Source organism: Pelophylax lessonae (assembly GCF_965119305.1).
Source record: "Pelophylax lessonae genome assembly, chromosome: 3".
Lineage (NCBI taxonomy): Eukaryota > Metazoa > Chordata > Amphibia > Anura > Ranidae > Pelophylax > Pelophylax lessonae.
In genome coordinates, this window is record NC_138770.1 from 41,534,823 (window position 1) to 41,562,666 (window position 27,844).

Consider the following 27,844-nt stretch of genomic DNA (forward strand, 5'->3'; position numbering starts at 1 on the left):
AGTTGAGGCTATTCAGGATTGGCCACGTCCCACCAACAAGAAACAGGTTCGTGCATTTTTGGGGATCGCAGGTTATTATTGCCATTTTATTCCCCATTTTGCCTCACAGGCTGCTTCCCTGACCAATTTGACCAAAGGGAAGGAGTCTGTCATGATCCAATGGACTCCCGAAGCAGAAACAGCTTTTCAGGCTTTAAAACAGGCCTTATGTAGTAAGCCAGTTTTAAATTCGCCTGATTTTTCACGGGACTTTGTGGTTCAGACAGATGCGTCAAATGTGGGTTTAGGAGCTGTACTGTCCCAGATTATCAAGGGGGAAGAACACCCTGTTATGTACCTCAGCCGAAAGTTGAAGGCCCATGAGGAGAATTATGCCACCATTGAGAAAGAGTCTTTGGCTGTGAAATGGGCTTTGGATTCTCTCCGGTACTTCCTCCTGGGTAGACAGTTTGAACTGGTGATGGATCATGCCCCATTGAAGTGGATGGCACAGAACAAGGAGACCAATAGGAGAATTAATAGGTGGTTCCTGGCCCTTCAGGAATTTAGTTTTGTGGTAACGCATCGCCCCGGTGTTAAAATGGGGAATGCAGATGGTTTGTCCCGAGTGCATGCGTGCCTGACAACCTGTGTCCCAAATCTAGGGTTGAAACAAGAGGGGGGGGGGGGTATGCAGTGGCGGAGCCAGAGGGTTAGCTGGGGTGGCAATTGACACCCCAGAAAAAGTCCCTGCCACCCCTGTTGCCACAGCAATCCTGGACAGGTGCATGGCTGGCAGCGGAGGAATCACAGGCAGTGGTGGGATCAGCCGGTTCGCAGAACCAGCTGATCCCTCTAAGCTGGCGGCCAGGGTCAGGGAGCAGCAGAGCAGTGCCTCCCGAGGCCGAGCCCGCCCATTCTGTGACAATAGCGAATGAAAATTCGCTATTGTCACATGGATCCTCCTCCGGCCAATCAGGGAGCGGGTCCGCTTCCTGATTGGCCGAATGGCAAACGCCGTGCCATTGGTCGAGGAGGCGCCGGCGGGAGGACTGAGAAGATGCAGGGAGCCGCGGACCGATGAGAAGCTGCTGTGATGACTGTCCGTCCATGAGGTAAGTAAGCCGGTCTCACGGGGGGGGGGACGGACGCTGGCACTCTGCAATGATTGCGGGCAAATGCTGTGGCTGTGGCACTCTGCAATAATCATTGGGGGCATTGCTGTCTCACTCTGCAATAATCATTGGGGGCATTGCTGTCTCACTCTGCAATAATCATTGGGGGCATTGCTGTCTCACTCTGCAATAATCATTGGGGGCATTGCTGTCTCACTCTGCAATAATCATTGGGGGCATTGCTGTCTCACTCTGCAATAATCATTGGGGGCATTGCTGTCTCACTCTGCAATAATCATTGGGGGCATTGCTGTCTCACTCTGCAATAATAATTGGGGGCATTACTGTCTCACTCTGCAATAATCATTGGGGGCATTGCTGTCTCACTCTGCAATAATCATTGGGGGCATTGCTGTCTCACTCTGCAATATTAATTGGGGGCATTACTGTGGCACTCTGCAATAATCATTGGGGGCATTACTGTGGCACTCTGCAATAATCATTGGGGGCATTGCTGTCTCACTCTGCAATAATAATTGGGGGCATTACTGTGGCACTCTGCAATAATCATTGGGGGCAAGGCTGTGGCACTCTGCAATAATCATTGGGGGCATTGCTGTGGCACTCTGCAATAATCATTGGGGGCATTGCTGTGGCACTCTGCAATAATCATTGGGGGCATTGCTGTGGCACTCTGCAATAATCATTGGGGGCAAGGCCGTGGCACTCTGCAATAATCATTGGGGGCATTGCTGTCTCACTCTGCAATAATAATTGGGGGCATTACTGTGGCACTCTGCAATAATCATTGGGGGCAAGGCTGTGGCACTCTGCAATAATCATTGGGGGCAAGGCTGTGGCACTCTGCAATAATCATTGGGGGCAAGGCTGTGGCACTCTGCAATAATCATTGGGGGCATTGCTGTGGCACTCTGCAATAATCATTGGGGGCATTGCTGTGGCACTCTGCAATAATCATTGGGGGCATTGCTGTGGCACTCTGCAATAATCATTGGGGGCAAACCTGTATCCTGTCTGTATCCTCTGATCGCCACCTGTATCCTGTCTGTATCCTCTGATCACCACCACCTGTATCCTGTCTTTACTAGTAATGGCAGCAATCAGCGATTATTAGAGGGACTGCGACATTGCGGTGGACGAATCTGACACTAAATTACACTTTGTATATTGACCCCCCAAAATAATACCTAGCCACCCCTTTGCCACCCCTGTTTTAAAAGTCTAGCTCCGCCACTGGGGGTATGTGACAGGAAGTCAGGTAAATCTGTGGGTGTTGTCACAGACGAGAGATACATTTCTGCCTTGTTTAGACAATTCACCAATTGCTATCAGGTGTCAGCTGCGGAAGTAGCCAGAAAGGTTTAAGGACGTGGGAAAGCTTCAGCTATTCAGAATGAGGCAATTAAGGCCTCTATAAGTTATCCAGAGGATGACTACTGATTGCTGCATCCTGAGGCTTTTTGCGTTAAGGAGAGCAGTGAGCTGAGAAAGACTTCTGAAGGTAAGGTGGTGTTGACTTTTTCTGTGTGAAAAGAAAACAAATAGACAATTGGTTTTCTGCTGTATGACCAGCAGTGTCTGCCCAGCAGTAGGTTGTGACAGCACCCAATATATACAGTAACAACAACCACAAGAATATAGATACACACCAGTATATAAATAATGCAAACTTTATATGATATGATCAGTGGTGATACAGATATCTCTGTAGGCAATGAAGTGTCAGCCTATCTACTCTGCTTCTCAACCCCTACTTTCCCATCCTAATATTATACTACCAATACAGTCCAGATCATTCTCTGTCTACAGAAAACCTGCATAGATCATATGACCAAATCAATGAGGATGGAGGAGGACCGGAGTCACATGACTAAGAGGATACTAAACCTCACCCTGGAGATCATCTACCTGCTGACCGGACAGGTGAGGAGGATTCTGGGAGGTCACATGACCCCACTTGTTTCTCTATTAATAAATCAGACCTGATCTTGAGAGGGGAGGAGTGTTCTAGGAGAGTCACATGATGTTAATTTTTTTTAATACAGTCTGGTCTGGTACAGTTAGTCTCCTCTAACATCTGGAGATCATACAACCATCACAGTGCCTTCACCTCACTCCTTGACACCTGAGATAAACAGCAATAAGAAAATTCTAGGAATTATCAAGAAGATGATGGAGCTGCTGACAGGAGAGACAATTATGAGAAATTATCCAGTCACAGACAAGGGATGTGCCTGGATGGTGACTGTATCATTGTGTGTGTCAGGTTCCTATAAGGTGTCAGGATGTCACTGTCTATTTCTCCATGGAGGAGTGGGAGTATTTAGAAGGACACAAGGATCTCTACAAGGACATCATGACGGAGAATCAGCCGCCCCCCACATCACCGGGTAAGCGGAGACTTTATTGTAAAGGAGAGAGCAGTACGGAGGGTTCCCCCATCATTTGATAAACACATAGAAACAATGTATTCAGTCAGTGTGTGTGTTTCTTACAGATGGATCCAGTAATGGGAACCCACCAGAGAGATGTCCCCGTCCTCTGTATTCCCAGGATTCCACACAGGAAGGTCACACCATCCCTCACCATCATCAGGTAGATGAGGAACAATCACTGATCGTATCATTAGGATCTGTACATTATCTGCATTGTTACCATTGATGTCATTTTAATTATATATTCAGAGTGGAAACCTGAGAGATTCTAAAATTGATATCAAAGAAGAGATAAAAGAGGATGACAGGAATGGGGTGATGGAGGAGTCAGATTCTCTAAAAGTACACAAGGATCTGTACCGGGACAACATAGTGAAATCCAGCTACATAAACCCACCAGAGAGATGTCCCCGTCCTCTGTATTCCCGGGATTCCACACAGGAAGATCATACCATCCCTCAACATGATCAGGTAGGTGGAGTTGAGGGTGTGGAACATAAAGTGATTGAACACTCTGACATGTGGAGACGATGTGTGGACTCTACAAGATGATATTTTGTATGTGATCTCACATCATAAATAGTTCTATATTTCAGGTGTAATTTTCTGCCATTCTGTTGGTTTAGGGTGAAGATCTGATGAATATGAAAGTTGAGGGTGAAGTAGAAGAGAGGTATGTGAGGGATGATCAGCAATATACGGAGGAGGCTGGAATGACGAGGACATTTAAAGACGAGGACACTCCTATAGAGATCAGCACAGGTAAACCATAATATATTCTTCTGTTATCTTTGCTCTGTTAATGCACACTGATTGGCCCAGAGTAGGGCGGGAGATAATATCAGCCATTATTAGGTTGATAATAATAACAGATATCCATCCTGCTCATAATTTCTTCTTTTCTCCCTGATAAACCCCCTTATCTGTGCTGCAGACACAAATTGTTTACTCAGACATCATTTATGTAGATTCTGATGTCAGCTGGCAGATATGATAACACAGCTTGTGCCTTTCGGATTTTTGTCCCTTGTCCTTTTAGCAGACTTATACCTAAATGTTACCATAAAACTCCATTAAATAAGGTTTTCAGATGTAGCTGAATGCTGTGTGTCTGCAGCCAGCTCTCTCCCTTCTCACTGTGTGTTGTGGATCGGTGTAAAATCCTGTTTGCTCCTTCCCTCTCTCCCCCCTGAGCCAATTAGAAAGTAGGATAGTTTAAGCCAACCAAGGAGCAGGAGAGTCTGAGCCAATTAGAGCATGAGAGAGAAAACTGGCTGGGCTGCAGGGCCTCATGGGTATGATAGTGCTTTAAAAAGTACTACATTACTGGACTCAGTCCCTCCTTTGAGGGACCAAAGGTTCTTTGGTGGGGGGAGTGTGTAGCTGAAGGTTGTGTTTCTGCATACAGCTCTCTCCCTTTGTTTTGTGGATCAGTGTAAAATCCCCCTCTCTCCTCCCCCTCTACCTCCTGGCATAAGCAGCAGGGGAGCTTGAGCCAATCAAGGAGCAGAAGAGTCTGAGCCAAACGGAGCATGTGAAAGAAAACTGGCTAGGCTGCAGGACCTCATGGGAATGATAGTTCATAAAGAAGCACTGCATTATACTTGTTTATAGAGACTTATGGCTACTGGACTTCAGTTGCCACAAATCCTTGCTGCTAGCGGTGGTGAGCTACAGTCTTTCCTGGGCAAAATGTCCAAAATCTAGACAGTTTAGAAAGCAGAACGAAGAGAGAAAGATCTGCAGGCAGCATCTGTGTCCCACAACCGATCGCCCAGAACCACAAGAGAGAAACTACGAGGGCTTGTCACTGTTCCTGTATGCTCTCTCTGGAGAGAGAGAGGACAGACCTGCACTTGAGTCTACTAGATCTTCTTGAAGAGACTGAGCTCTGAGAGGGAAGTGCTGTGTCTTCAGGATTAGAGCTGTACGAGGAGCCAGGACCTGGTCCTCAGAACCTGCTGATTCCAGGTTCTGCCTAAATAGTGACTGCTCCTACTTAGCCGCCTTTTGACTATCATTCAAACACACTCTTAAAGGTACAGTACACCAACAAAAGAAGGGCCCCATCAAAAGCCGGCCAGCGCTAAGGCCTAGGCCCCAAGTACTTTCTATCACCTCCAGGGGTTTCCCCACACTAGTAACGCATACGCCCACCCGGTATTGGGATTGTATGCATAAGGTGTACACCAGGAACCTTTTTATTCCTCTGAAATGGTTGACATTGTTTAGAAACTATAGTTACCCAGTTAAGATTTAACTTAATATTACTCTTGTTTTTCTAAGTGCCCTCTTAAAATCAACACCAAATCTTAAGGGCCTGCTATGAATTTTGGGGGACCCCACAACATTATCTTGTTTTTGGGGGTTTTTTTAACACTAATTCTGCCCCTTTGTTTACATTTTTTTTGTCAGTGGGCATTGCTCATCTGAATACTGAATGGGCTGAAATACATCATCTGATTTTGGGACATAATATCAGACATTTTTGGATTGCTAATGTCTGGTTATCAATAAATCCTCTGGTCACTACTAAAGGCCATCTTAGAAACCAGTAGAGATGCTTACAGAGCAGGGTATTTCTAACGGAAGGCTGTAAATAAGGAGTTATCACCCGAGAAAAGGTTCACATATATTCCTTGAGGTGGGTTGTGGAGATAAGAGATAAAACCCCAGACCTTTTCTTGAGATGAACTCTGGAAGATTTCAAGTGGAAGATCAAAGGGCATGCTGGTGCCGAAATGTTGACCTGGGTCAGGATATTTGCCTATGGTGTGACAACGCCATCTGATGGAGGATATTGGGGATAATAGCATAATCCCTGAGATTTGCTAATATGTTGCTGATTGAACAGAGAACTATCAGGGGACAAGTGGGGGTGTAAATGTGGGTGGTGGTTTTGTGTGTTAAAAACAGGGGTTAGTTTGCACACATTTGCAAATACATGCATAAGCTACAGAGCCCCATCAACCCCTGTTTTTAATGCATACTGTTAGACAGGACAATTGGGTTGATTAGCAAGCTGGTTGGTAAGTTGAGCTGGGAATTTCTTTGGTTTTGTTTTGCATGCATTGCCCTTCCATGTGCTCCTTGCTACAAAGGCCAGTTATAGGTGAAGGCAGTGGCCATTTATTTGTACTGTTGAAATATTGGTGAGGGGATGTACTGGACACCTTTGCTGCCATAGTTCTATATGATGGATGTCCAGTGCACCCCTGTGCCGTTAAAGAGGGGTGGGCTCCCTCCAGGCTCACCTACCCTCTGCCTGTCCATTATAATGCATGTGCTTCCACTGTTAAGGTTCCCACAATTTAGAGTTAGGACTACAGATACTTGAGGTGCCTTGACGGGGCTCTGTAGCTGTATTTGCAAATGTGTGCAAACTAAACCCCTGTTTTTAACTCATACTGTTAGACAGGACATATTGATTGGTTAGCAGGCTGGTCAGTAAGATGAGCTGGGAATTTATTTGGTTTTGTTTTGTATGCTTTGCCCTTTCTTGGGCTCCTTGCTGCAAAGGCCAGTTATAGGTGAGGGCAGTGGCCATTTGTTTGCATATCACCTGAAGCCTAGGCCTATAGTCAATTGCTCTATGCTAAAGGTTCTATCAGAACTCGACCCTTTTGATTATTAGAGACCACCTGACCAGTGCCTAGATTTGTGGTTATGTAAAAAGCATGCACCTCCCAGTCCCAATTGGTTCTTGCTCTCAAAGCTGTGTAAATGTAGAAGTGATCTGGGAGGAGGACATAAAGCCCTTTGACTGAAGGGGCAAGGGTCCCAACTGAATGGAACATCCACAGATAGCATCTGCTCACTTAAGTCTACCTGATCCAGATGGAATCTTGACTTAAGTGAATGAGCTCTTTCGTATACAGTATAACAATCATGTATTTATATTTTTCCAGGACGCACCATCGAGGAACCCTCAAAGGATTGTCTCACTTTATCTCTGGGTTGTAAAATGGAAGATGAGGACATCATACGAGATTGTGCAGGAGAAAAGACAATAAGCTTAGCTATCGATGGTTGTCTTCACAATGTGGATAGACTATTGAATACCCCAGACTCTGGGCAACCTCATGTTGTGCGGGATGGTGCCAGGATTCAGGAGGAGGAGAAATTTTCTTGTCCTGACCATGAGGAAAGTTTTAGCTCTGAATTAGGTCTTACTGCACATCAGAAATCTCACAATGGTTAGAAACTGCATTCCTGTTCTGAGTGTGAAAAATGTTTTCTTCTCAAATCAGAACTGGTAATACATTGCAGAACTCACACGAGCAAGAAGCCAAATTCCTGCCCTGAGTGTGGGAAATATTTTACAAAGAAATCAGACCTTGTTAGACATCTGAGATCTCACACGGGGGAGAAGCCATATTCCTGCACTGAGTGCTCAAAATGTTATTCTTGGAAAGTAGACCTTGTGAAACATCAGATATTGCACACGGGGGAGAAGCCGTATTCCTGCCCTGTGTGCGTAAAATGTTATTCTTGGAAATCAGACTTTATTAGACATCAGAGATTACACACAGGGGAGAAGAAAGATTTCTGCCATGAGTGTGGGAAATGTTTCACAAAGAAATCCGAACTTGTTAGACATCTAAGATCTCACACCGCGGAGAAGCCGTATTCCTGCCCTCAGTGCGCAAAATGTTTTTCAGGAAAATCAGACCCTGTTACACATCAGAAATCTCACAGGGCGGAGAAACTAAATTCCTGTCCTGAATATGAGAAATGTTTTACAAAGAAGTCAGTCCTTGTTAAACATCAGGGATTACACACAGGGGAGAAGCCATATTCCTGCCCCGAATGTGGGAAATGTTTTACAGATAAATCAGACCTTATTAGACATCAGAGATCTCACACAGGGCAGGAATTGTATTCTTGCCCTGAATGTGGAAAATGCTTTTCAGATAAATCAGACCTTGTTAGACATCAGAGATCTCACACAGGGGAAAAGCCTTATTGTTGCTCTGAGTGCGGAAAAGGTTTTTCAGATAAGTCACACCTTGTTATACATCAGAGATCTCACACAGGGGAAAAGCCATATTCTTGCCCTGAGTGCAGGAAATGTTATTCACGGAAAGCAGACCTTGTTATACATCAGAGATCTCACACAGAGGAGAAGCCGTATTCCTGCCCTGAATGTGGGAAATGTTATATACGGAAATCACTCCTTGTTCTACATCAGAGATTCCACACAGGCGAGAAGCCATATTCCTGCCCTGGATGTGGGAAATGTTTTGCACGAAAATCAGTCCTTAATATACATCAGAGATCACACGTGCTAATCTGAACCCCACTGAAGTCAATGGGAGGCAGGGGCGGACGTACAGGGGTGGCAGGGGTTGACATGGCGACCGGGCCCCATGCTGCAGGGGGCCTGAGAGGGCCCCTTGTATGTATAGAGATGAGGAGCGGCAAGCGGAGCTGAGACCGGAGCTCCCCTGATACTCCCGAGAGAGCTGATCGTGATCACATTAGAAAAAATGGAAAGTGAAAGCAGTGTGTGCTGTGCTCTCTGCCTCCCCCTACAGTGCAATACCCGGCAGGAAGGTACAGGAAGGAAGGTACAGTCCTCTCGCTGCTGTTTTTAAAAAGGCTTTTCTGTATGTATGTATGTAATGTATGTATGTGTGTGTTTATATGTGTGTGCATCTATATATGTATGTGTGTGCATGTATGTATGTTTGTGTGTTTATATGTGTATGGATATACTGTATGTACGTGTGTGTGCTTATTTAAGAGTACATGCCAGTTGTGTGGGGGACACTTATCAACTAGGAGGCAATGTGTGGTGTGCTTGTCATCTGGGAGGCGTTGTGTGTGCGGGCACCATTCCTGGGGAGGTGCTCCGAGTAGGGAGCTTGTCAACTGTGGAGTGCTGTGTGTGGGGTGCTCATTATCTATGTGTGGGGTGCTTGTTCTAATAGGGGTGCTATCTATGTGTGGGGAACACTTATCATCTGGGAGATCTTGTCAGCTGTGTGTAGGACACTTATCATCTGGGAAGTGATGTGTGTGGGGCTCTTGTCATCTGGGGGTGTTGTGTGTGCGTGGCGCATATCATGGGGGGTGCTGTGAGTTGGGAGCTTGTCAGGTGCTCTGTGTCTGTGTGTATATGTGCTTATATATGAGTATGTATATGTGTGTGTATGTGTGTACTGTACATGTACATGTGCATTTATGTGTGTGTGTGTGCACATTCCTTTTAATCCTGACCCCATATATGTGTACAATCAGAAGTTATTATCTTTTTCAGGTTGTTCATAGTACCAGCAAGAAAATGCTATTCCTCTGAAAAGCGATCCATACTCATATCGCTTTTCAGAGGCATTTGACAGGCGGTGAAAAGGCAATATGTTGCTTCCTCACCGCCTGTTTTAACCCCCTATGTAGGGGTGGGGAACCTGCGGCCCGCACAATCATTGTGAACTCCCCCCCCCCCCCCCGTGCCGCTGAGCCTGTGTATGCCAGCGGAGCTGTCAGAAGGAGCCGATGACAGTGTAAGTCACAGAAAAGCTTCAGAAAATGGAGGACCCGGGACGCAGAGCAGTGCGCCACGAGCCCGCCCATTTGTGTGACAATAGCGAATGAAAATTCACTATTGTGACACGGATCCTCCTCCTAGCCAATCAGGAAGCGGGTCCAAGACCCACTTCCTGATTGGCCGAAAGGCGAACACATGCCATTGGTTGAGGAGGAGGTGGGAGGACTCAAGGAGAAGCCGCCGCTGCAGGTAAGTGCACTGGCTTTATGCATTGAAAGGGGGCACGCTGTGATCAGTCTGCATTGAAAGGGGGCACGCTGTGGTCACTGTGCATTGAAAGGGGGCACGCTGTGGTCAGTCTGCATTGAAAGGGGGCACACACATTGCACTTGCGACCGGCCCTGGCGTTCAGCCACCAGGCTGGAAGGGAAGGCCTATCGTTTCTTGCATCGGGCCCTGAAGGTTCTAGTTACGCCACTGATGGGAGGAGAGTCTTTAAATAAGTTCATGACATTTTTAAGGCTAATAGGCAAGAGATTGTAAAAGCGTATGGAGAGCTGGGCACTGCCCTGTGGAATACTGCGATGTATACCAGGAAACTACAGACCAGTCAGCCTAACATTAATAGTATGTAAGATATTTGAGGAATGGTAAGGAACTCTATACACAGACTTGTCTGTGATAAATGTACTGTATCATACTGTAAGTGACAATCAACATGGATTTATTAAAGACCAACCTGCTATAGTGCTATAAGGAAGTAGGTGAGAAAATGGAAGGTGGAAATCCAGAGGATGTAGTTTATCTATATTTTGTACCTTTTTAAATGTATAATCTATGAAGTACTGTAACGTCTGTTGGAGTTGATGAAATTGTAGGTACATGCATAAGAAACTGATTACATGAAAAGGTCCTGTCAGGTACCTGGTAGAAAAGCCTGACACTTCGAGGAAGGCCTCTCTTACACCTCTGACTCAGGGCCCCTGATATAGAAGACAGGAGGCACAGGAGTAAATAGTGGCACGAGTGCCTGTTGGTCTTGCTAGCAGCAAGGCTGGAGAGACTCTTTGGATTAAGCAGGGTAAGACTGTCAGTACACCACAGTGGAGCAGGAATGCCAAATGGACACCAGTGAGCAGAAGACAGGAGCAGGCTGCCACTGGCGACAGTAGACAGGTACAGGCTGGAAGCAGACGCCAGAGGAATATAGGGAGAGGCTCACAGCAGGCAGTTCAGCAGCAATGGGGACATAGACAGAGTCAGACAAACCGGGTCTTACACAGGCAGGCAAATCAGGTGCAGATACATAAGCAGGAGCAAAGTCAGGATACAGGCCGAGTAGGTAAAGGATCTGTGGAGCAGCAGCAAGGGGCAAATGTAGAAGCAAGGTCAGAGGAAAGCCAGGGTCAGTGCAGGTAGAGTTCAGGTGTAGTCAAGACAAGCGGGTCGGTAACAGTATCGGAAACAGAGTAACAGGTTGCAGGTATGCACAGGAACGCTGTAGACAAGACAGCACTGACACATGTTACAGGCTCAGTTTAAATAGCCCACTTGGCACTAATGTGAGCAACTGCAGAGCCATTATGTCTGCTGGTATGCCCTTCTTGACAGGTCCAGAGAGTAGTGATAAATAACTCATTCTCTGAATGATGGTCCCCAGGGTTCTGTCTTGGCCAAATACTGATCAATTTGTTTATTAATGATTTAGATGTTGGAATCAGGAGCTCAATTGCAGTGTTTGCTAATGATACCAAATTATGCCAGGAAATAACTTCAGCACAGCATGTAGCATCATTACAGCAAGATGTAAACAAAATAGGGGGTTGGGCAGCAACATGGCAGAGGAGGTTCAATATCGAGAATTGTAAAGTGATGCATTTGGGTGCCAAAAATACACATTAGGAGGGGCTCCCCTGGGAGAATCAGTGATTAAAATGCATTTGAGGGTGCTTGTAGATCAGAGACTTAGCAATAACATGTCAAGCTGCAGCTAACACAGTCAGCAGACTACTTTCATGCAGTAAAAAGGGACATACATTCCAGAGATAAATCACCCCTTTACAAAACACTGGTTCACCCTCATCCTAAATATGCTGTTCAGTTTTGGTCCACAATCCTCAGTAACAACGTTGATGAATTAGAAAGAATTTGGTGGAAGGTGGGTGGAGAACCTTAGCACTGAGGGTCGATGACCTACTAACTGCTAAAAACATCGGCCAGTACTCCATACTCATACTCTTAGACCTTTCTGCTGCCTTCGACACAGTTAACCACCCGCTCCTCCTCAACAAATTCCACCCCCTTGGCCTCCGTGACTTTGCTCTTTCCTGGTTTTCCTCCTACCTATCTTAGTGCACTTTTAGTGTCATATACAACACTATCTCACCATTTTCTGCTGGGGTACCCCAAGGCTATGTCCTTGGGCCCATTTTATTCTCTCTCTATACCTCTTCCCTGGGCCAGTTGATAACCTCCCATGGCTTCCAATACCACCTCTATGCTGTCGACACCCAGATCTATCTCTCGACTCCTCAACTCTCCCCCTCAATCTCCTCAGGTATTACAAACTTACTGAGCGCTGCGTGATGAGAAAATCAGTGTAGCTGCACTTAGTAAGACTGTGTATGATTAAAGTAATATTAGTAGTGCTACCCTTGCAAGAGCCACTTGGTGTGATGGGTCTTCTGTTCTCTGCAGTGACTCTCTAACTGGCGTCATCCCTACTCGCACACCTGCCCGCCCTGACTGCAGTGCAGCCCCTCTGTCACACACAGGAGTCTCAAAGGCAGCATGGGGGGGGGGGGGGGAGGAGGGGAGCAGGCACAGAAAAGCATAGCACGGTCCTCACAAACAGTCTGTGTTGTGGTGTGCAAACGCACAGGAATACACAGCTAGCGGGCAACATCTGGCTACACATTTAAATATAACAAAGCAAAAACCCATCCAACACCAGAAAACAGAATACAATGCAAAAGTGAAAATATATGTGAAAAGTGATCCAAGTGACAGAGTACACAATAAGCAACTGAACCATAATATAATATATACAATGAAAGGGAGAAGACAGATTAAGATAAGACATGAAAGGAACCACAAAATGTATCAAAAAGCGGACCAGAACTGGGCTCAGGAACAAAGGGGCAGATACAAGGTAACAGGGTACAGGTTTCAGGAAGGGGATCATGGTGAGGAGCAGGAACAAGCTCAGGAGAATGATCAAGGCCAGGGGCAGAGCATCCATAACCAGGTGCATGGCACACAAGCAAAACACTGAGGTGCTAAGGGAATCTAGAGGAGGGGTTATATACTTTCCCAGTGGCCAGCATCAGGTGGAAACTGATTACTAGCATCTGCTTGAAGACACCAGCTGATGGACACAGGAACTACACCCTTCAGCTCTGGGAACTATATTGCTACCAGCAGATGATCCAGATTTTGGCACTGGTATTTCTGTAACCCTGTTTGGATACCGTCTCTTTATAACCCTCGGTTTATTACTGGTTATTTCTCGTATGTGTCTGCTCTGAACACAATCAGTAAATGCCAATTAAACATCACTGTGTAGCTGGTCCTTTGCTGATACACACATATATACAGAATACTTGACTTCTACAATCAAGATCAGCCTTGTCAGACAACCATGACAGAAATGGTGCAATGGGAGATCCCTATGGTAATCCTCAACAGAGAAACAGGCCACTGACCTCTGCTGTCACCATAAATTCCTTGTTTCTGGAGAACTTATTGCCAAAGCTGCAGCCTGAGTTTGCTGGTCCAGATCAGAATCTGGATGATGTCTAAAGAATCTGATCCAAACTGCAGAATCCCCCCCCCCCCAATCAACAGGCAAAGCTGACTCTCTGTATATGGAAGGCAAGGAATTTAATCCTATACCCCCCCCCCCTCCCCCAAGACTCCCTATGCAAGATACGCAACCGCCCCATCTGTCCTAAAGGGCCTGTCATGGGTATATTTATACCAGACATATCCTTTTTAGGATAAAGGTCTGATATAGACTTTGGGTGAGGGGGGGGGGGGGGGAGAAGCTCCCACCATACAATAGCAGGCCAGATGTCTTCAATCTCTGTGTCTCTGTATTATCTCCCTGTTCCCTATCTTTTGCTTCCAGACAGAAGTTTTATGGCACTGCTGAGACTATGCTCCCTCTTTAGCATCCCAGGCATCCCCTCATTTTTTCCAATATCTCTCTTTTGTTCCCCACTCTTCTCTAATAAACAGTACTCTGCTCTCTTCCTCTAGCAGTCAATTACTTCTGTAACTCTGTTAACTTTCTATTCTTTTCTTGCCCTCAAACCCCTTGTCCCCTCTTTTGGCATACATCAAATCCTTTAGTGACAATTATCTACCGGCACTCACTTACAGTAAGAGGAAGAACGTCCGCGGTTGGTGTGCTGAGGCAGAGCGCACTGGTCTGAGACTGCGAGAGCGGGGCCCGGCTCCAGAAGAAACACCTACCCACGCAAGCACCACGCTACGCCGTGACTGGACAGGCACGGGTCAGCCCCCGCCATATTTGCCCAATCACAGGGTGCCTGCCAGCCATCCTGAGCCTGAAGATGGCGGCTGGGGGCAGGGAGACACCGTTGGGGAAAATAAAGGTCAGACGGCTCCTCCAGCCTCCACCACGCTCCCCCACTGGCCGGGACAAGTCCCGGCAGAGTAAGTTAGCCGGGACAAGGTCCTTTTTGGTGGGACTGTCCCATCAAAAACGGGACAGCTGGCAGCTATGGATTATCTAGGACACCTGAACATAATTACAAGGTTGCCTTCATAATATGAGATGTTTCTTGGGGCTGCAGTTCCTCTGAGCTCCACAAGGTGGTGATCTCACTGCTACCCAGACAGGAAGTCTCTATGGAATGCAGACAGGAAGTGATGTCATGTATAAAAAGGAAGTTCCAGGTGAGAGGTGAGTTGGGAGGAAGTAAAGAGGAGACATTGCTGGAAGTGACAGAAGAGGAGGTAATAAGATCTTGTTTTCTATTTACGCCCAGTAACCCCCCGTCATGTCCGTCCTCTTCCTCCATAGTTACTGTGACGTCTTTTATCTCCAGCAGATGATGATACACACATATATAGTGTGGAAACCTAGATAAATCCCTTCAGGGGAAAAACATTTCCCCACTTTCGGGGCCGGGACATTCTCTTTATTGTAGAGATATGTCACCTTCTCACTGGAGATGAGATGGACATACCTGGGTTCGGTTTGTGTGTTTTTCAGTGAACTTCAAAGAAGTTCTGATGTCAAACCCTATTGAAATGAATGGGAGGCAAATCTGTCAAATCAAAATTGCCAGCTTTCTGGGTTAATAGGCATCGGTGTGTAAAGAAAAAAAAAATGAAGAGAGATAACACCGTTTAGGCTAGTCAAAGTTCACAATTCGAGGAGGGTGCTGAACCTTGGCTCGCCACCAGGAGAAGCATGAAAGAAGAAAATGGTCGCACACCACCACAGAATCCAATGAAGAAAAGGTCTTTATTCACATAAGTGGTACATGGTACAGCAGAGTAGGACTGTAGACGCGTTTAACACGAATGCTACGTGCTTGTTCACTACCAGTGAACAAGCACGTAGCAGTCGTGTGAAACGCGTCTACTCTCCTACCCTGCTATACCTTGTACTACTTATGTGAATAAAGAAACTTTTCTTCATTGGATTCCGTGGTGGTGTGCGACCATTTTCTTCTTTGGTGTAAAAAAAATGCAATAGGAAGTAGGCACCACCCTAGGGAACATGCAAAAAATATTTTTAAAGAATTCTGTTCGGCCGGGATCAGTAACTCTTTGTTTTTAAATGCTGTAAAATGGAACAGTAAAACTGTCCAATTCCTATAAATAATATGCCTGGGGGGGGGGGGGGGGTGGTCCTAATCCTGCCTGTGAAGGGACATCTCTGTGTTGTACAGAAAGTTCTGCAGCAGCACATATTGCATATAGCATATTTACAGAGGAAAAATGTGTCTAAAATTGTCACCAAATTACATATCATTGCTGGCTTTGTTAGCTTCTTAAAAAAAAAAAATCACAACCAAGCACACAGACCCATTTAAAGGTCTGCTATTTTTTTTTTTTTTTGAGGACCATTATAATTGTCTGTGTGCTTTTTTTTTTTTTAACCTCTTAAGGACCCCACAATGCAAATATATTGCTGCGGGGCAGGCCTCCTGCGTCAAATCACATACCTGTACGTGATTTAGTGCAGTGAGTCTGGGGCGCACGTGCGCCATCACCGGCGACCCGCTCCAGCCGAAGCCAATCAGCGGGTCCGCTTGGACCCGCCGATCATTCTCAGGAGAGGCAGAATGGCAGTCTGCCTAGGTAAACAAGACAGATCACCATTCTGTGAGAGGGGAAGATGGAGATCTTGTGTTTATGCTAAGCAGGAACACAGATCTCTGTCTTCCCCCAGTCAAAGCACCTCCCCCATGTAGTTAGAAAGCACCCCCTAGAAACACATTTAACCCTTTGATCACCCCTGATGTTAACCCCCTTCCCTGCCAGTGTCATTAGTACAGTGACAGTGCATTTTTGTTAGCACTGATCACTGTAATAATGTCACTGGTCCCCAAACAGTGTCAGTGATGTGTCCGATTTGTCCACTGCAAGCTCACAGTCCTGCTAAAAATCGCTGATCGCAGCCGTTACTAGTGAAAAATAAATAAATAAAAATTCCATAAATATATCCCATAGTTTGTAGACGCTATAACTTTTATGCAAACCAATTAATTTCCCCTTATTGGGATTTTTTTTTTTTTACCAAAAACATGCAGCAGAATACATATTGGCCTAAATTTATTATTATTTTTTTTTTATTGGATATATTTTATAGCAGAAAGTAAAAAATATTGTTTTTTTTTTTTTTTTTCAAAAATTGTCAGTCTTTTTTTGTTTATAGGGCAAAACATAAAATCTGCAGAGCAGTGTTGCCAACCTACTAGATTGAAATTTACTGACACAGCACCCAAAATTTACTGGCACAGCCAAGTTTTTACTGGCATTTCCAAAAGTTACAAAATTACAGTTTTAGGTGCAAATTTCAGTATTTAGGCTACAAACAAGAAAAATCTGCAATTAGCAATGTATTTAAGGTAGATATTAAGGCAAAACACATATTTCTTATTTTATTTTCGATATAGTAAGTAAGTAGCTCAGGGACAGGACTCAGGAGGGCTAGAAATGAGAATGGACGGCACACACATGAAACAGTGACAGTCTCTCTCCATGCCAGGTGGCCCCTCCAGTCCAAACAGCACTGACAGTCCTGCTCCCAGCTTGTCTTGCTAATGTCCGAAAGACCCGCACACAAGGCTCCGGCCAATCTGCTCCGCTCCCTTGTACCATGACATCACACGACACGCTCAGACACAGCCTCCACCAGGCCGGCCTCCGCCACCCAAACACACTGTAGCAGGCACTGGGATGGTCCCGGTCGGCTCTGGGCTGGAACTTTGCATGCGCAGGTGTGAGCCGAGCGTCACAGACATATTTTTTTACTGGCAACTTTTTCCCGTCACTGCCATTTACTGGCAGGAGAAAAGTGCCGTTTTTTATTGGCTGTCAGTAAAAATATTGACAGTTGGCAACATTGCTGCAGAGGTAATCAAATACCACCAAAAGAAAGGTCAATTTGTTGGAAAAAAGGACATACATTTAATTTAGGTACAGCGTCGCACGACCTCGCAATTGTCAGTTAAAGTAACGCAGTGCCGTATCGCAATAAACGGCCTGGTTATGAAGGGGGGGTAAACCTTCCGGGGCTGAAGCCAGCAATGGAATGTCATCTGGTGTCAATTTATGTTGTATATTTTTTTTTCCTTTGTAAATATTGCTGTAGCATATCATATCAAAATTAATAAGAGATAAATCATTACAAAAAAGTGCTGAACCTTAGTATGTCACATTTGGATCACACCACAGATTGCAGACATGACAGGGCTATAGAAAGAGACGGAACGAAGGAAGAGGGCAACAAGAGTACTTGGTCCTACTAAAATAAAGCTTGATGAGTCTCATAAAAAGGGTTTATAAGAATTAACCTCATTAAGCCCAGGGGGCACCACAGCATTTAAACGTTCGATTCATAGGGTCTCGGGTTGAAGTATACGCTTGTCCCATTTCCCTCCCCTGGGATCTGGTGAAATGACTTCAAGGACAAAAAAGGACACCATTTCTGTATGGTATTTATGGTGAATACCAATGTGTCTAGTGACTGAGGTGATAACTTTTCAACTGCCAGAATAATAGGTGTGGTCTCCAATCCTTTGAGCTGTCATTTAGTCTTGCCGATGTAGAACGATCCACATCGGCAAGTCATATTGTATATAACCCCCTGTGTTAAACAGTTTGAGAAAGTACTCCATCTGTGCCTTTTACCATTGGATATTCTAATACCTGGGCCTTCCTAAACCCATAGGCATCGTGAGCAGTTACTACAGCGGTAGGTACCGCGTGGTAAGGGGTTGTTGTTTTTTTTATGTGGTGTATAGTGACTAGATGTCAGCTGTTGTCTAAGTGTAGTGGCACATCTGAAAATGAGTTCGGGAGTCTGTTTTACATATTTAGAAATGGTGCAGTCATCTGTAAGAAAATGTCAGTTTGTTGCGATGATTGCAATTGTGGTTCATTAGATGAATATCTTGTAACAAGACCCACAGTTTGGTTGTGCTGTTTAGAGGGAGTACCATAGAAGAAAGGTTCTCGATTTTTCCTTGACTTTTGTGACAGGAGTCACTTTGGGCGGGGGGCTTGTGTAACCCAGATTACCTTAGAGAGGTCGGGAAACTCCTTGTCCAGCTTCTCCTCCTATGTGTAAGTCACCCTGTGTCTATAAGGGGCACAGGGTGACTGTTCACTAACCAGACTAGCAGTACAACCACACGGGACTCAGCATTTCGTGTTATCCTGGGTTCTATATGTGTAATTTGTGTTGAAAGAATGAAGGGGCTTTTTCACTTAGGATAGTAATATTTATGAACAATATCCCTCAAGAAATATATTATGATGTATTGGTTCAACCTTTTCAGGCTGCTTGTAGGAGTTTATCTCATAGACCATTGCTAGATAGTTTGAGGTGGGTTGGGGTTTGTTATTGTTAAGTGCCTATATCCCATTGTTCTATTGTTTCTTCCTGCCTTGAGATCAACCTAATATGGGATGTATATGTGTATTTACTGCTAAAGGGGAGGTGGGATTGTCCCAGAGTGTATATCTTTGTGCCTGTGTTTGAATAAAGAGTATTTTGCTTCTTTCCACCCTACACTGATGTCTGGACAAGTGACTGGGTAAGGGATCTTGGATTATGCTGGTACCAGGCAAGGGAAAGCTTATATGGAGGACATACTCTTCTTGAGTATGGGGTCTGTCACAGCTCTATTGTAGGAGTGTCTCAGTAAGGTCTGAGAATATCCCGGTGCTAAAAGTCTTTGTTGCAACAAGTCTGCCTGTTTTTTAAAATCTATGTCAGAGGTGCAATTCCTCCGTAACCGTATGTATTGAGCATAAGGGATACTTCTGACTAGGGATCTGGGATGTAGGCTGCTAGCATGGTGTAAGGTATTGCCCGCACTGGGTTTACAATATAGGTCTGTTTGAATATATCCATCTGATCCAATAGAAATGTTTAGATCTAAGAAGGGAACCTGTGCCTTTCTAACATTATGGGTGAATTTCAAATTGTATTGAGTTGTTTCAAAAATAAACAAAGTTCCTTTTCTGTACCAGTCCAGATGACCAGTAGGTCATCTATATAACAGAAACCAGTAAAGAATGCAGGGAAGCCTGGGTGTAAATGCTTCAATCGGAAAGACTTCACTCTCACAGCCACCTAGATATAAATCTGCGTATAATGGGGCACAGCAAGTGCCCATGGCTACTCCCTGAATTTGAAGAAAGAGCTGGTACATAAACACAAAATAATTCTTGGTCAAAATATAGTAAGTTAAAAACAAACTGATTTAATGGGCATGAGCATCTGTGCTGCTGCATCAGGAAGGACCCAGATGCCCCACTCATGCGGAATACTCCAATACAGAGATTCCATATCTACATACACTGCCTGGCCCAAAACAAAGTCGCCACCATAAAAAAAGGTCACACACCTTTAGCTGTGATGACGGCACGCATTCGCTGTGACATTGTTTCGATAAGCTTCTGCAATGTCACAAAATTTATTTCCGTCCAGCGTTGCTTTCATTTTTCACCAAGATCTTGTATTGATGATGGGAGAGTCGGACCACTATGCAATGCCTTTTCCAGCACATCCCAAAGATTCTCAATGGGGTTAAGTTCTGGACTCTGGTGGCCAATCCATGTGTGAAAATGATGTCTCATGCTCCCTGAACCACTCTTTCCCAATTTGACCCCGATGAATCCTGGCATTGTCATCTTGGAATATGCCCATGCCATCAGGGAAGAAAAAATCCATGGATGGAATAACCTTGTCATTCAGTATATTCAGGTAGTCAGCTGACCTCATTCTTTGGGCACATGCAGTAACTCTCCAATAGGAGAGTTATTGCATGCTTTGTTTAGTAGTTGCTTGGTTAATTCCAGGTGGCAACTTTTTTTTTTTTTGGCCAGTCAGTATATCTAGTCAATTTAGACCGGACCATCTGCTCATCCCTACTTCTCACTCACCTTAGCAGCCTTTTTTTAACATGCAACTTTTATTCATATTCGGATTGTACTAACATTTGACCCGAAATTCAACGATTTAAAAATTTGGTTGAATTTGTGGAAATGGAAGGATTGGGAAACAAGGATTTCGGGCACACTGATTCTATAAAATCACTTTTTATTTGAGATATCAATTAAAATCATAAAGTACTACAGACAAATTTGTGTTGAAAACAGGACCCAAAAATGGTCTATATTGTAAAATACATTAGTTCATGAGATGGTGGACCTTAGTTTACATACAATTGGGTGTACAGAAAAGTTACAATTGACAAATGATCAAAACAGTATACTTCGCATCAGGAGATTCCTGCCGACGGATACCCGGAAAATCAAGGTGCCGGTCAACAGGGTCAACTGAAGTCGTGATTGATTTTCACCATACAATACTTTGTGTTTTGCTCAACATGTTTCGCTTTACTACGAAAAGCTTCATCTGGAGCATATCATTAGACTTATCTGTACATTGTGTAATGAGACCTACATCTCAACTTTCTTGATACTTAACGAGGAGGACTATTGTGCGTTTACAGAGAGCTCGTATATTGGCAGGTAGATATTTACATAAAAGTGAGGGTAATCAATTTATGTTCAGTATCAAGCATCCTACAACAGGGCACCTATTATGTTGCAATCACAACTGACTAGAATCAAATGTGCTGAATGCCCATGATGAGCCTCTGTTTTTGTTCATGGCGGCGGTTCCCCATCCGGGGAGGACATTGTGACAAAAACAGAGGCTCATCATGGGCATTCAGCACATTTGATTCTAGTCAGTTGTGATTGCAACATAATAGGTGCCCTGTTGTAGGATGCTTGATACTGAACATAAATTGATTACCCTCACTGTTATGTAAATATCTACCTGCCAATATACGAGCTCTCTGTAAACGCACAATAGTCCTCCTCGTTAAGTATCAAGAAAGTTGAGATGTAGGTCTCATTACACAATGTACAGATAAGTCTAATGATATGCTCCAGATGAAGCTTTTCGTAGTAAAGCGAAACATGTTGAGCAAAACGCAAAGTATTGTATGGTGAAAATAAATCACGACTTCAGTTGACCCTGTTGACCGGCACCTTGATTTTCCGGGTATCCGTCGGCAGGAATCTCCTGATGTGAAGTATACTGTTTTGATCATTTGTCAATTGTAACTTTTCTGTACACCCAATTGTATGTAAACTAAGGTCCACCATCTCATGAACTAATGGATTTTACAATATAGACCATTTTTGGGTCCTGTTTTCAACACAAATGTATTTGTCTGTAGTACTTTATGATTTTAATCGATATCTCAAATAAAAAGTGATTTTATAGAATCAGTGTGCCCGAAACCCTTGTTTCCCAATCCTTCCATTTCTAATGATCTAGTTAAGGATAGGGGCACCACCAAGTGCTAAATATATGGGCCCAGATAGCTGCTGTCTGGAGGCACCTTTTTTTCAATAATGGTTGAATTTGTGGTTGATTCATTTTAGCATTCACCCATAATTTCCTAAACCGTGTTTTACCCGGGACAGCAGACTCACAGCAGCCAGTAATGAGGAGGAGGTAAAATAACCCCTCTTAATATAAGAGAGGGACTAAGATCAGCCAATAGTGGGGGTGGGGGAGCTGGATAACCCCACCCCTTACTGTGAAAGGGGGTTTAAGATCAGACAATAATGGGGGAAGGTGGATAAACCTGTATGTAGGTGCATTAAACTAAATCTTTTGTGCAGACATTTCTTTCTTGTGAATATAATGGCTAACGACCAGGGAAAACAGTTCAGGAGTACATTACACACAGGGTGCAGGAAACCAAATCTTTTGTGCGGACATTTCTTTCTTATGAATATAATGGCTAACGACCACGGAAAACAGTTCAGGAGTGCATTACACACAGGGTGCAGGGCCCAGGAGTGCATTACACACAGGGTGCAGAGCCCAGGAGTGCATTACACACAGGGTGCAGGGCCCAGGAGTGCATTACACACAGGGTGCAGGGCCCAGGAGTGCTTTCTGGGTTTCAGGGTTTTTGAGTGAATTGCGTGCAGGGTTCACGAGTGAATTTCCGCACAGGGTGCAGGGTTCAGGAGTGAATTACGCACAGGGATCAGGAGTGCATTATACACAGAGTGCAGGTCTCAGGAGTGCATTATGTGCAGGGTTCAGGAGCGCATTATGCACAGAGTACAGGGTTCAGGAGTGAATTACGCACAGGGTGCAGGGTTCCAGAGTGAATTACGCATAGGGTTCAGGAGTGCATTATACACAGAGTGCAGGTCTCAGGAGTGCATTAGGCGCAGGGTTCAGGAATGCATTATGCGCAGGGTTCAGGAGCGCATTGTGTACAGGGTTCAGGAGTGCATTGTGCACAGAGTGCAGAGGTTAGGAGTGCATTATGTACAGTGTGCAGGGCTCGGGAGTTCATTATGCACTGGTTGCAGGGTTCAGGAGTGCATTATGCACAGGGATGCGAGATTCAGCAATGCATTACACGCAGGGTTCAGGAGTGCATTGTTCACAGAGTGCAGAGTTTAGGAGTGCTTTCCACACAGGGTGCAGGGGTCGGGAGTGCTTTATGCACAGGGTGCAGGGTTCAGGGGATCTTTCTGCACAGGACGCAAGGGTCAGGACTGCTTTATGCACAGGGTGCAGGGATCATGACTGCATTACACAAAGAGTACAGGGTTCAGGAGTGCATAACGCACAGGCTAGTTTAAAGCTTAAAATTACCTCCACCCTAAATTTTCCCCAAACCATCGCCCAGTACAGAGCTCTCTTTCCAACCCCAAATAAAGGGGTTAACCAATAATAAATTACCCAGTATTCCAAGCAAAATTATTGTGAGCAGAGGTACTACTTCACCCAGTATATAACAACAACCATAAGTATATAGATACACACTAGTATAGAAATAATGCAAATTTTATATGACAAATGATCAGTAATTGACCTAATGTGCGCGCACGCACACACACACACACAAAAACACACATTGTTATCACGCAAATATATCCGGTAGACAATTGCATGTGAAATGTTTGTTCTGGTTTTTTAAAAGCTGAACATTGGTTCAGTGATGATGCAGAGATCTCTGTAGGCTCCCAAGTGTCAGACAACCCCTAACAGTTTCTAATCTGCCATGCAACTGGATTTCTAGCTGTCTATGGGCCATCAGATGCTTAATCTGCCTCTACCCTATGCTGTTTACCCAGCCCTGAGTTAAAGCTAGTTAGAGATTTCCAGACCAGAAGGAACAGAAGTTAACTATGTTAACAGGAGCGTCAGATAAACTCTGTTTTAATAGAGATTCACCTAATAATATACTGTAAGGTGACCGCTACACTAGCTGGCATTGTGTATGTGAGACAATACCTATAGGACAGAAACACTTTGGTCATCAGACTTTAGATACACACAGAAGCTGCTACACTTAAACTGTTATAACACAGGAACACTTTCGTAATAGTTTCTGCTTCTGGTGTGGGTAAAATACAGAAGCTCCTACATGGAAGGTGATGTGGTCCAATTTAGTTTTTTCTTCCTGAAAAGGTCCCTTGTAAAGTTACAGTCCTTTATCTGGGGTTTCTGATCCCACTAAAAGGGACAGAAAGAACCCATCTATAACAAATGATCTCTGTAATATTTACCAAGCAACAGCTACAGTATTTACAAATACAGACACTAGAGGGTAGCATTTTCCTACACCTGTTCCAATTTCCACTGAGGGCAGCTCGCCTATTAACCCATTACATCTCCATCCTAATATTCTACAATCCATACATCCAGATAATTCTCTGTCTACAGAAAACCTGCATAGATCACATGGCCACATCTAATAGGATGGAGGAGGACCAGAGCCAAATTACTGCAAGAATACTAAACCTCACCCTGGAGATCATCTACCTGCTAATCGGAGTGGTAAGGGGAATTCTGGGAGGTCACATGACATCACTCGTATCTCTATTATTAAAACACAGACCTGACCGGAGAGGTGAGGAGGATTCTGGGGATGTGACATATTACTGTTTTTGTTAGAGTTTTCCTCCTGTGAAGTCTGGCGATCATTTGACCATCACAGTGCCACCACCTCACTCCCTAACACCTGAGATAAAAATCAATAAGAAGATTTTAGAAGTCACCAAGAAGATGATGGAGCTGCTGACAGGAGAGGTGAGCGGTGCTGGGAATTCTGGGATATTATCCAGTAACAGACAAGGGATGTGTCTGGATGGTGACTGTATCATTGTGTGTGTCAGGTTCCTATAAGGTGTCAGGATGTCACTGTCTATTTCTCCATGGAGGAGTGGGAGTATTTAGAAGGACACAAGGATCTCTACAAGGACATCATGATGGACAATCAGCCGCCCCTCACATCACCGGGTAAGAGGAGACTTTATTGTAAAGGAGAGAGCAGTACGGAGGGTCCCCCTAGATCCCCCATCATCTGATAAACACATAGAAACAATGTATTCAGTCAGTGTGTGTGTTTCCTACAGATGGATCCAGTAATGGGAACCCACCAGAGAGATGTCCCCGTCCTCTGTATTCCCAGGATTCCACACAGGAAGGTCACACCATCCCTCACCATCATCAGGTCGGTGAAACTGAGGGTCGGGAACATAAAGTGATTGAACACTCTGACATGTGGAGATGATGTGTGGACTCTACAGGATTATATTTTCTATGTGATCTCACATCATAAATACTTCAATTTTACAGATGTTATTTTCTGCCATTCTGTTGGTTTAGGGTGAAGATCTGATGAACGCGAAAGTTGAGGGTGAAGTAGAGGAGACGTATGTGAGGGATGATCAGCAATATACGGAGGAGGCTGGAATGATGAGGACATTCAAAGAGGAGGACACTCCTACAGAGATCAGCACAGGTAAGCCATAATATATTCTTCTGTTATCTCTGCTCTGTTACTGCACACTGATTGGTCCAGAGTAGGGCAGGAGATGAGTGATATCAGCCAATAATAAATTGATGAGACAGATTCCCGTACTGCAAAAAAAACAAATGGATAATTACGATTTTTTTTTGTTTACTTACCTTGTTATTGAAGAAAAATATACTCACCTTTCTTCCACTTCCTTCCTCTGCGGCCGCGGCCCGCGCCGTCACTTCCTCTTTGCATTGATTCCTGGGAGCTGAACGTCATCGCTCCCAGGAATCAATGTGCCTGCACCGGCCCCGCTCGTCACTTCCGGTGCGAGGCCTCATCCCCTGCTAAACAGCTTCTGGGCATGCAGCTGTGGAGGGATGACGCGCCCCCACCGGAAGTGACGAGCGGGGCCGGTGCAGGCGCATTCTGGGAGAAGAGGGGACGCAGAACTAGGATCAGTCATCATATTGGGGGACTTCAATTATCCCGAGATTGACTGGGTAGAGGGGACTACACACTCACAGAAGGCCCGTCTATTCATGGAAACCTTACAGGATAATTACATGTCACAGTTGGTGGATTCTCCGACTAGAGAAAATGCAGTCCTGGATCTATTGATCACTAATGGCCCAGACCTAATCTCAGAGGTAGGAGTCCAGGACAACCTGGGCTCTAGCGATCACAGGATGATCACATTTAGTGTAAATAAAAATATAACACGGCAAGTGGGGAACATAAGAACCCTAAACTTCAGAAGGACAAACTTTCCAAAATTGTGCTCATTGATGGAAAGGGTAAACTGGGACCAAACCCTGGGATCCCTGACCACAGAGGAAAAATGGGAATGCTTTAGGAACATATTAAGCAAATGCATCTTGCAGTGCATTCCTATGGGAAATAAATTTAGAAGAGACAAAGCCAAACCTGGCTGGCTAAACCGTAGCGTTAAAAAAACTTATTAGGGGAAAAAAATTGGCCTTCAGGAAATATAAATCAGAGGGCACAGTATCGGCTTTCGACCAATACAAGGAGGCAAATAAGAAAAGTAAACACGAAATCAAGATGGCTAAAATAAACTTTGAGAGACAAATAGCGGAGGATAGTAAAAAAAAAAACCAAAGAAATTCTTTAAATATATCAACAGCAAAAAAACTAGGGCAGAGCATATTGAACACATAATCAACGATGATGGGAGGATGGTTACAGAGGACACTGAAAAAGCAACCGTGCTGAATGCTTTTTTCTCATCAGTCTTTACACAGGAAACGGAGGGGTACACTGACCATGACTGTATGGTAAGTAGTAATACACAGGACTTGCCACTATGGCTTACAGAGGGTGAAATCAGGGAAAGGCTGGATAAACTTAACACAAACAAATCACCAGGCCCGGATGGCGTACATCCGAGAGTACTCAAGGAACTCCGTATGGTTATATCTAGACCATTGTTCCTGATCTTTGCTGACAGTATTAGGACAGGAGATGTACCAGGGGAGTGGAGGAAAGCAAACGTGATTCCGATATTCAAAAAGGGTCAGAGGCATATACCGGGAAATTATAGGCCTGTCAGTTTGACATCAATAGTATGTAAACTTCTGGAGGGGATGATAAGGGACTATATCGTAGAGTTTGCTAAAGACAACAACATCATCAGCAGTAACCAGCACGGGTTTACAAATTTGCGTTCTTGTCAAAACAATCTCCTAACATTCTACAAGGAGGTGAGCTGTGAGCTAGATAGGGGCAGACCAGTGGATGTGGTGTACTTAGATTTCGCTAAGGCGTTTGATACAGTTCCCCATAAGCGCTTAATTTATAAAATAAGGTCTGCAGGTATAGACAGCAGGGTTTGCTCTTGGATACGGAACTGGCTAAAAGGGCGTGTCCAAAGGGTGGTAATAAACAGCGCATACTCAGACTGGTCTGAGGTGGCAAGCGGGGTGCCCCAAGGCTCAGTCCTGGGACCAACCTTGTTCAATTTATTCATAAACAGCATTGAGGACGGGATCAGTAGTTCAATATCAGTTTTTGCAGATGACACAAAATTGGGCAGGGCAATAATTGCACAGCATGAAGCAGATATCCTACAGGATGACCTGGACAAAATAACGGAATGGGCAACGGCTTGGCAAATGAGGTTTAATGTGGAGAAGTGTAAGGTTTTGCACTAGGGGACTGGAAACATAAAAGCACCATACACATTAGGAGGGGAACCCTTTGGGGAATCAAAAATGG

General features: G+C 44.7%; 3 protein-coding genes and 1 pseudogene across 4 annotated transcripts in view; all 4 read left to right on the forward strand.

The window, feature by feature from the left end:
• LOC309550734 (uncharacterized protein) overlaps window positions 1–10,709 on the forward strand; it is a gene marked incomplete at its 5' end in the record, with an annotated part of 87,757 nt that extends 77,048 nt beyond the window's left edge. The window contains one exon of the mRNA XM_082251071.1: window positions 10,533–10,709. The remainder of the gene's footprint in view (window positions 1–10,532) is intronic.
• LOC309550683 (uncharacterized protein) overlaps window positions 1–27,844 on the forward strand; it is a 3,164,715-nt gene that overhangs the window by 823,146 nt on the left and 2,313,725 nt on the right. The window contains exons 24-27 of the mRNA XM_082251018.1: window positions 3,613–3,710; window positions 4,177–4,312; window positions 25,221–25,348; window positions 25,474–25,609. Coding sequence (XP_082107144.1) covers window positions 3,613–3,710; window positions 4,177–4,312; window positions 25,221–25,348; window positions 25,474–25,609 — 498 coding nt within the window. The remainder of the gene's footprint in view (window positions 1–3,612; window positions 3,711–4,176; window positions 4,313–25,220; window positions 25,349–25,473; window positions 25,610–27,844) is intronic.
• The window catches only part of LOC309550030, an 86,021-nt pseudogene continuing 62,110 nt past the window's right edge, over window positions 3,934–27,844 (forward strand). Inside the window, exon 1 of the transcript XR_014226172.1 lies at window positions 3,934–4,021. The product of XR_014226172.1 is annotated as an uncharacterized misc_RNA (transcript). The remainder of the gene's footprint in view (window positions 4,022–27,844) is intronic.
• Window positions 4,842–8,863, forward strand: LOC309550029 (uncharacterized protein; the record flags this gene model as incomplete). Its single annotated transcript, XM_082250500.1, has 3 exons — window positions 4,842–4,845; window positions 7,459–7,637; window positions 7,752–8,863. The coding sequence occupies 3 exons, from the start codon at window positions 4,842–4,844 to the stop codon at window positions 8,844–8,846; spliced, it is 1,278 nt and encodes a 425-aa protein (XP_082106626.1). The 3' UTR covers window positions 8,847–8,863.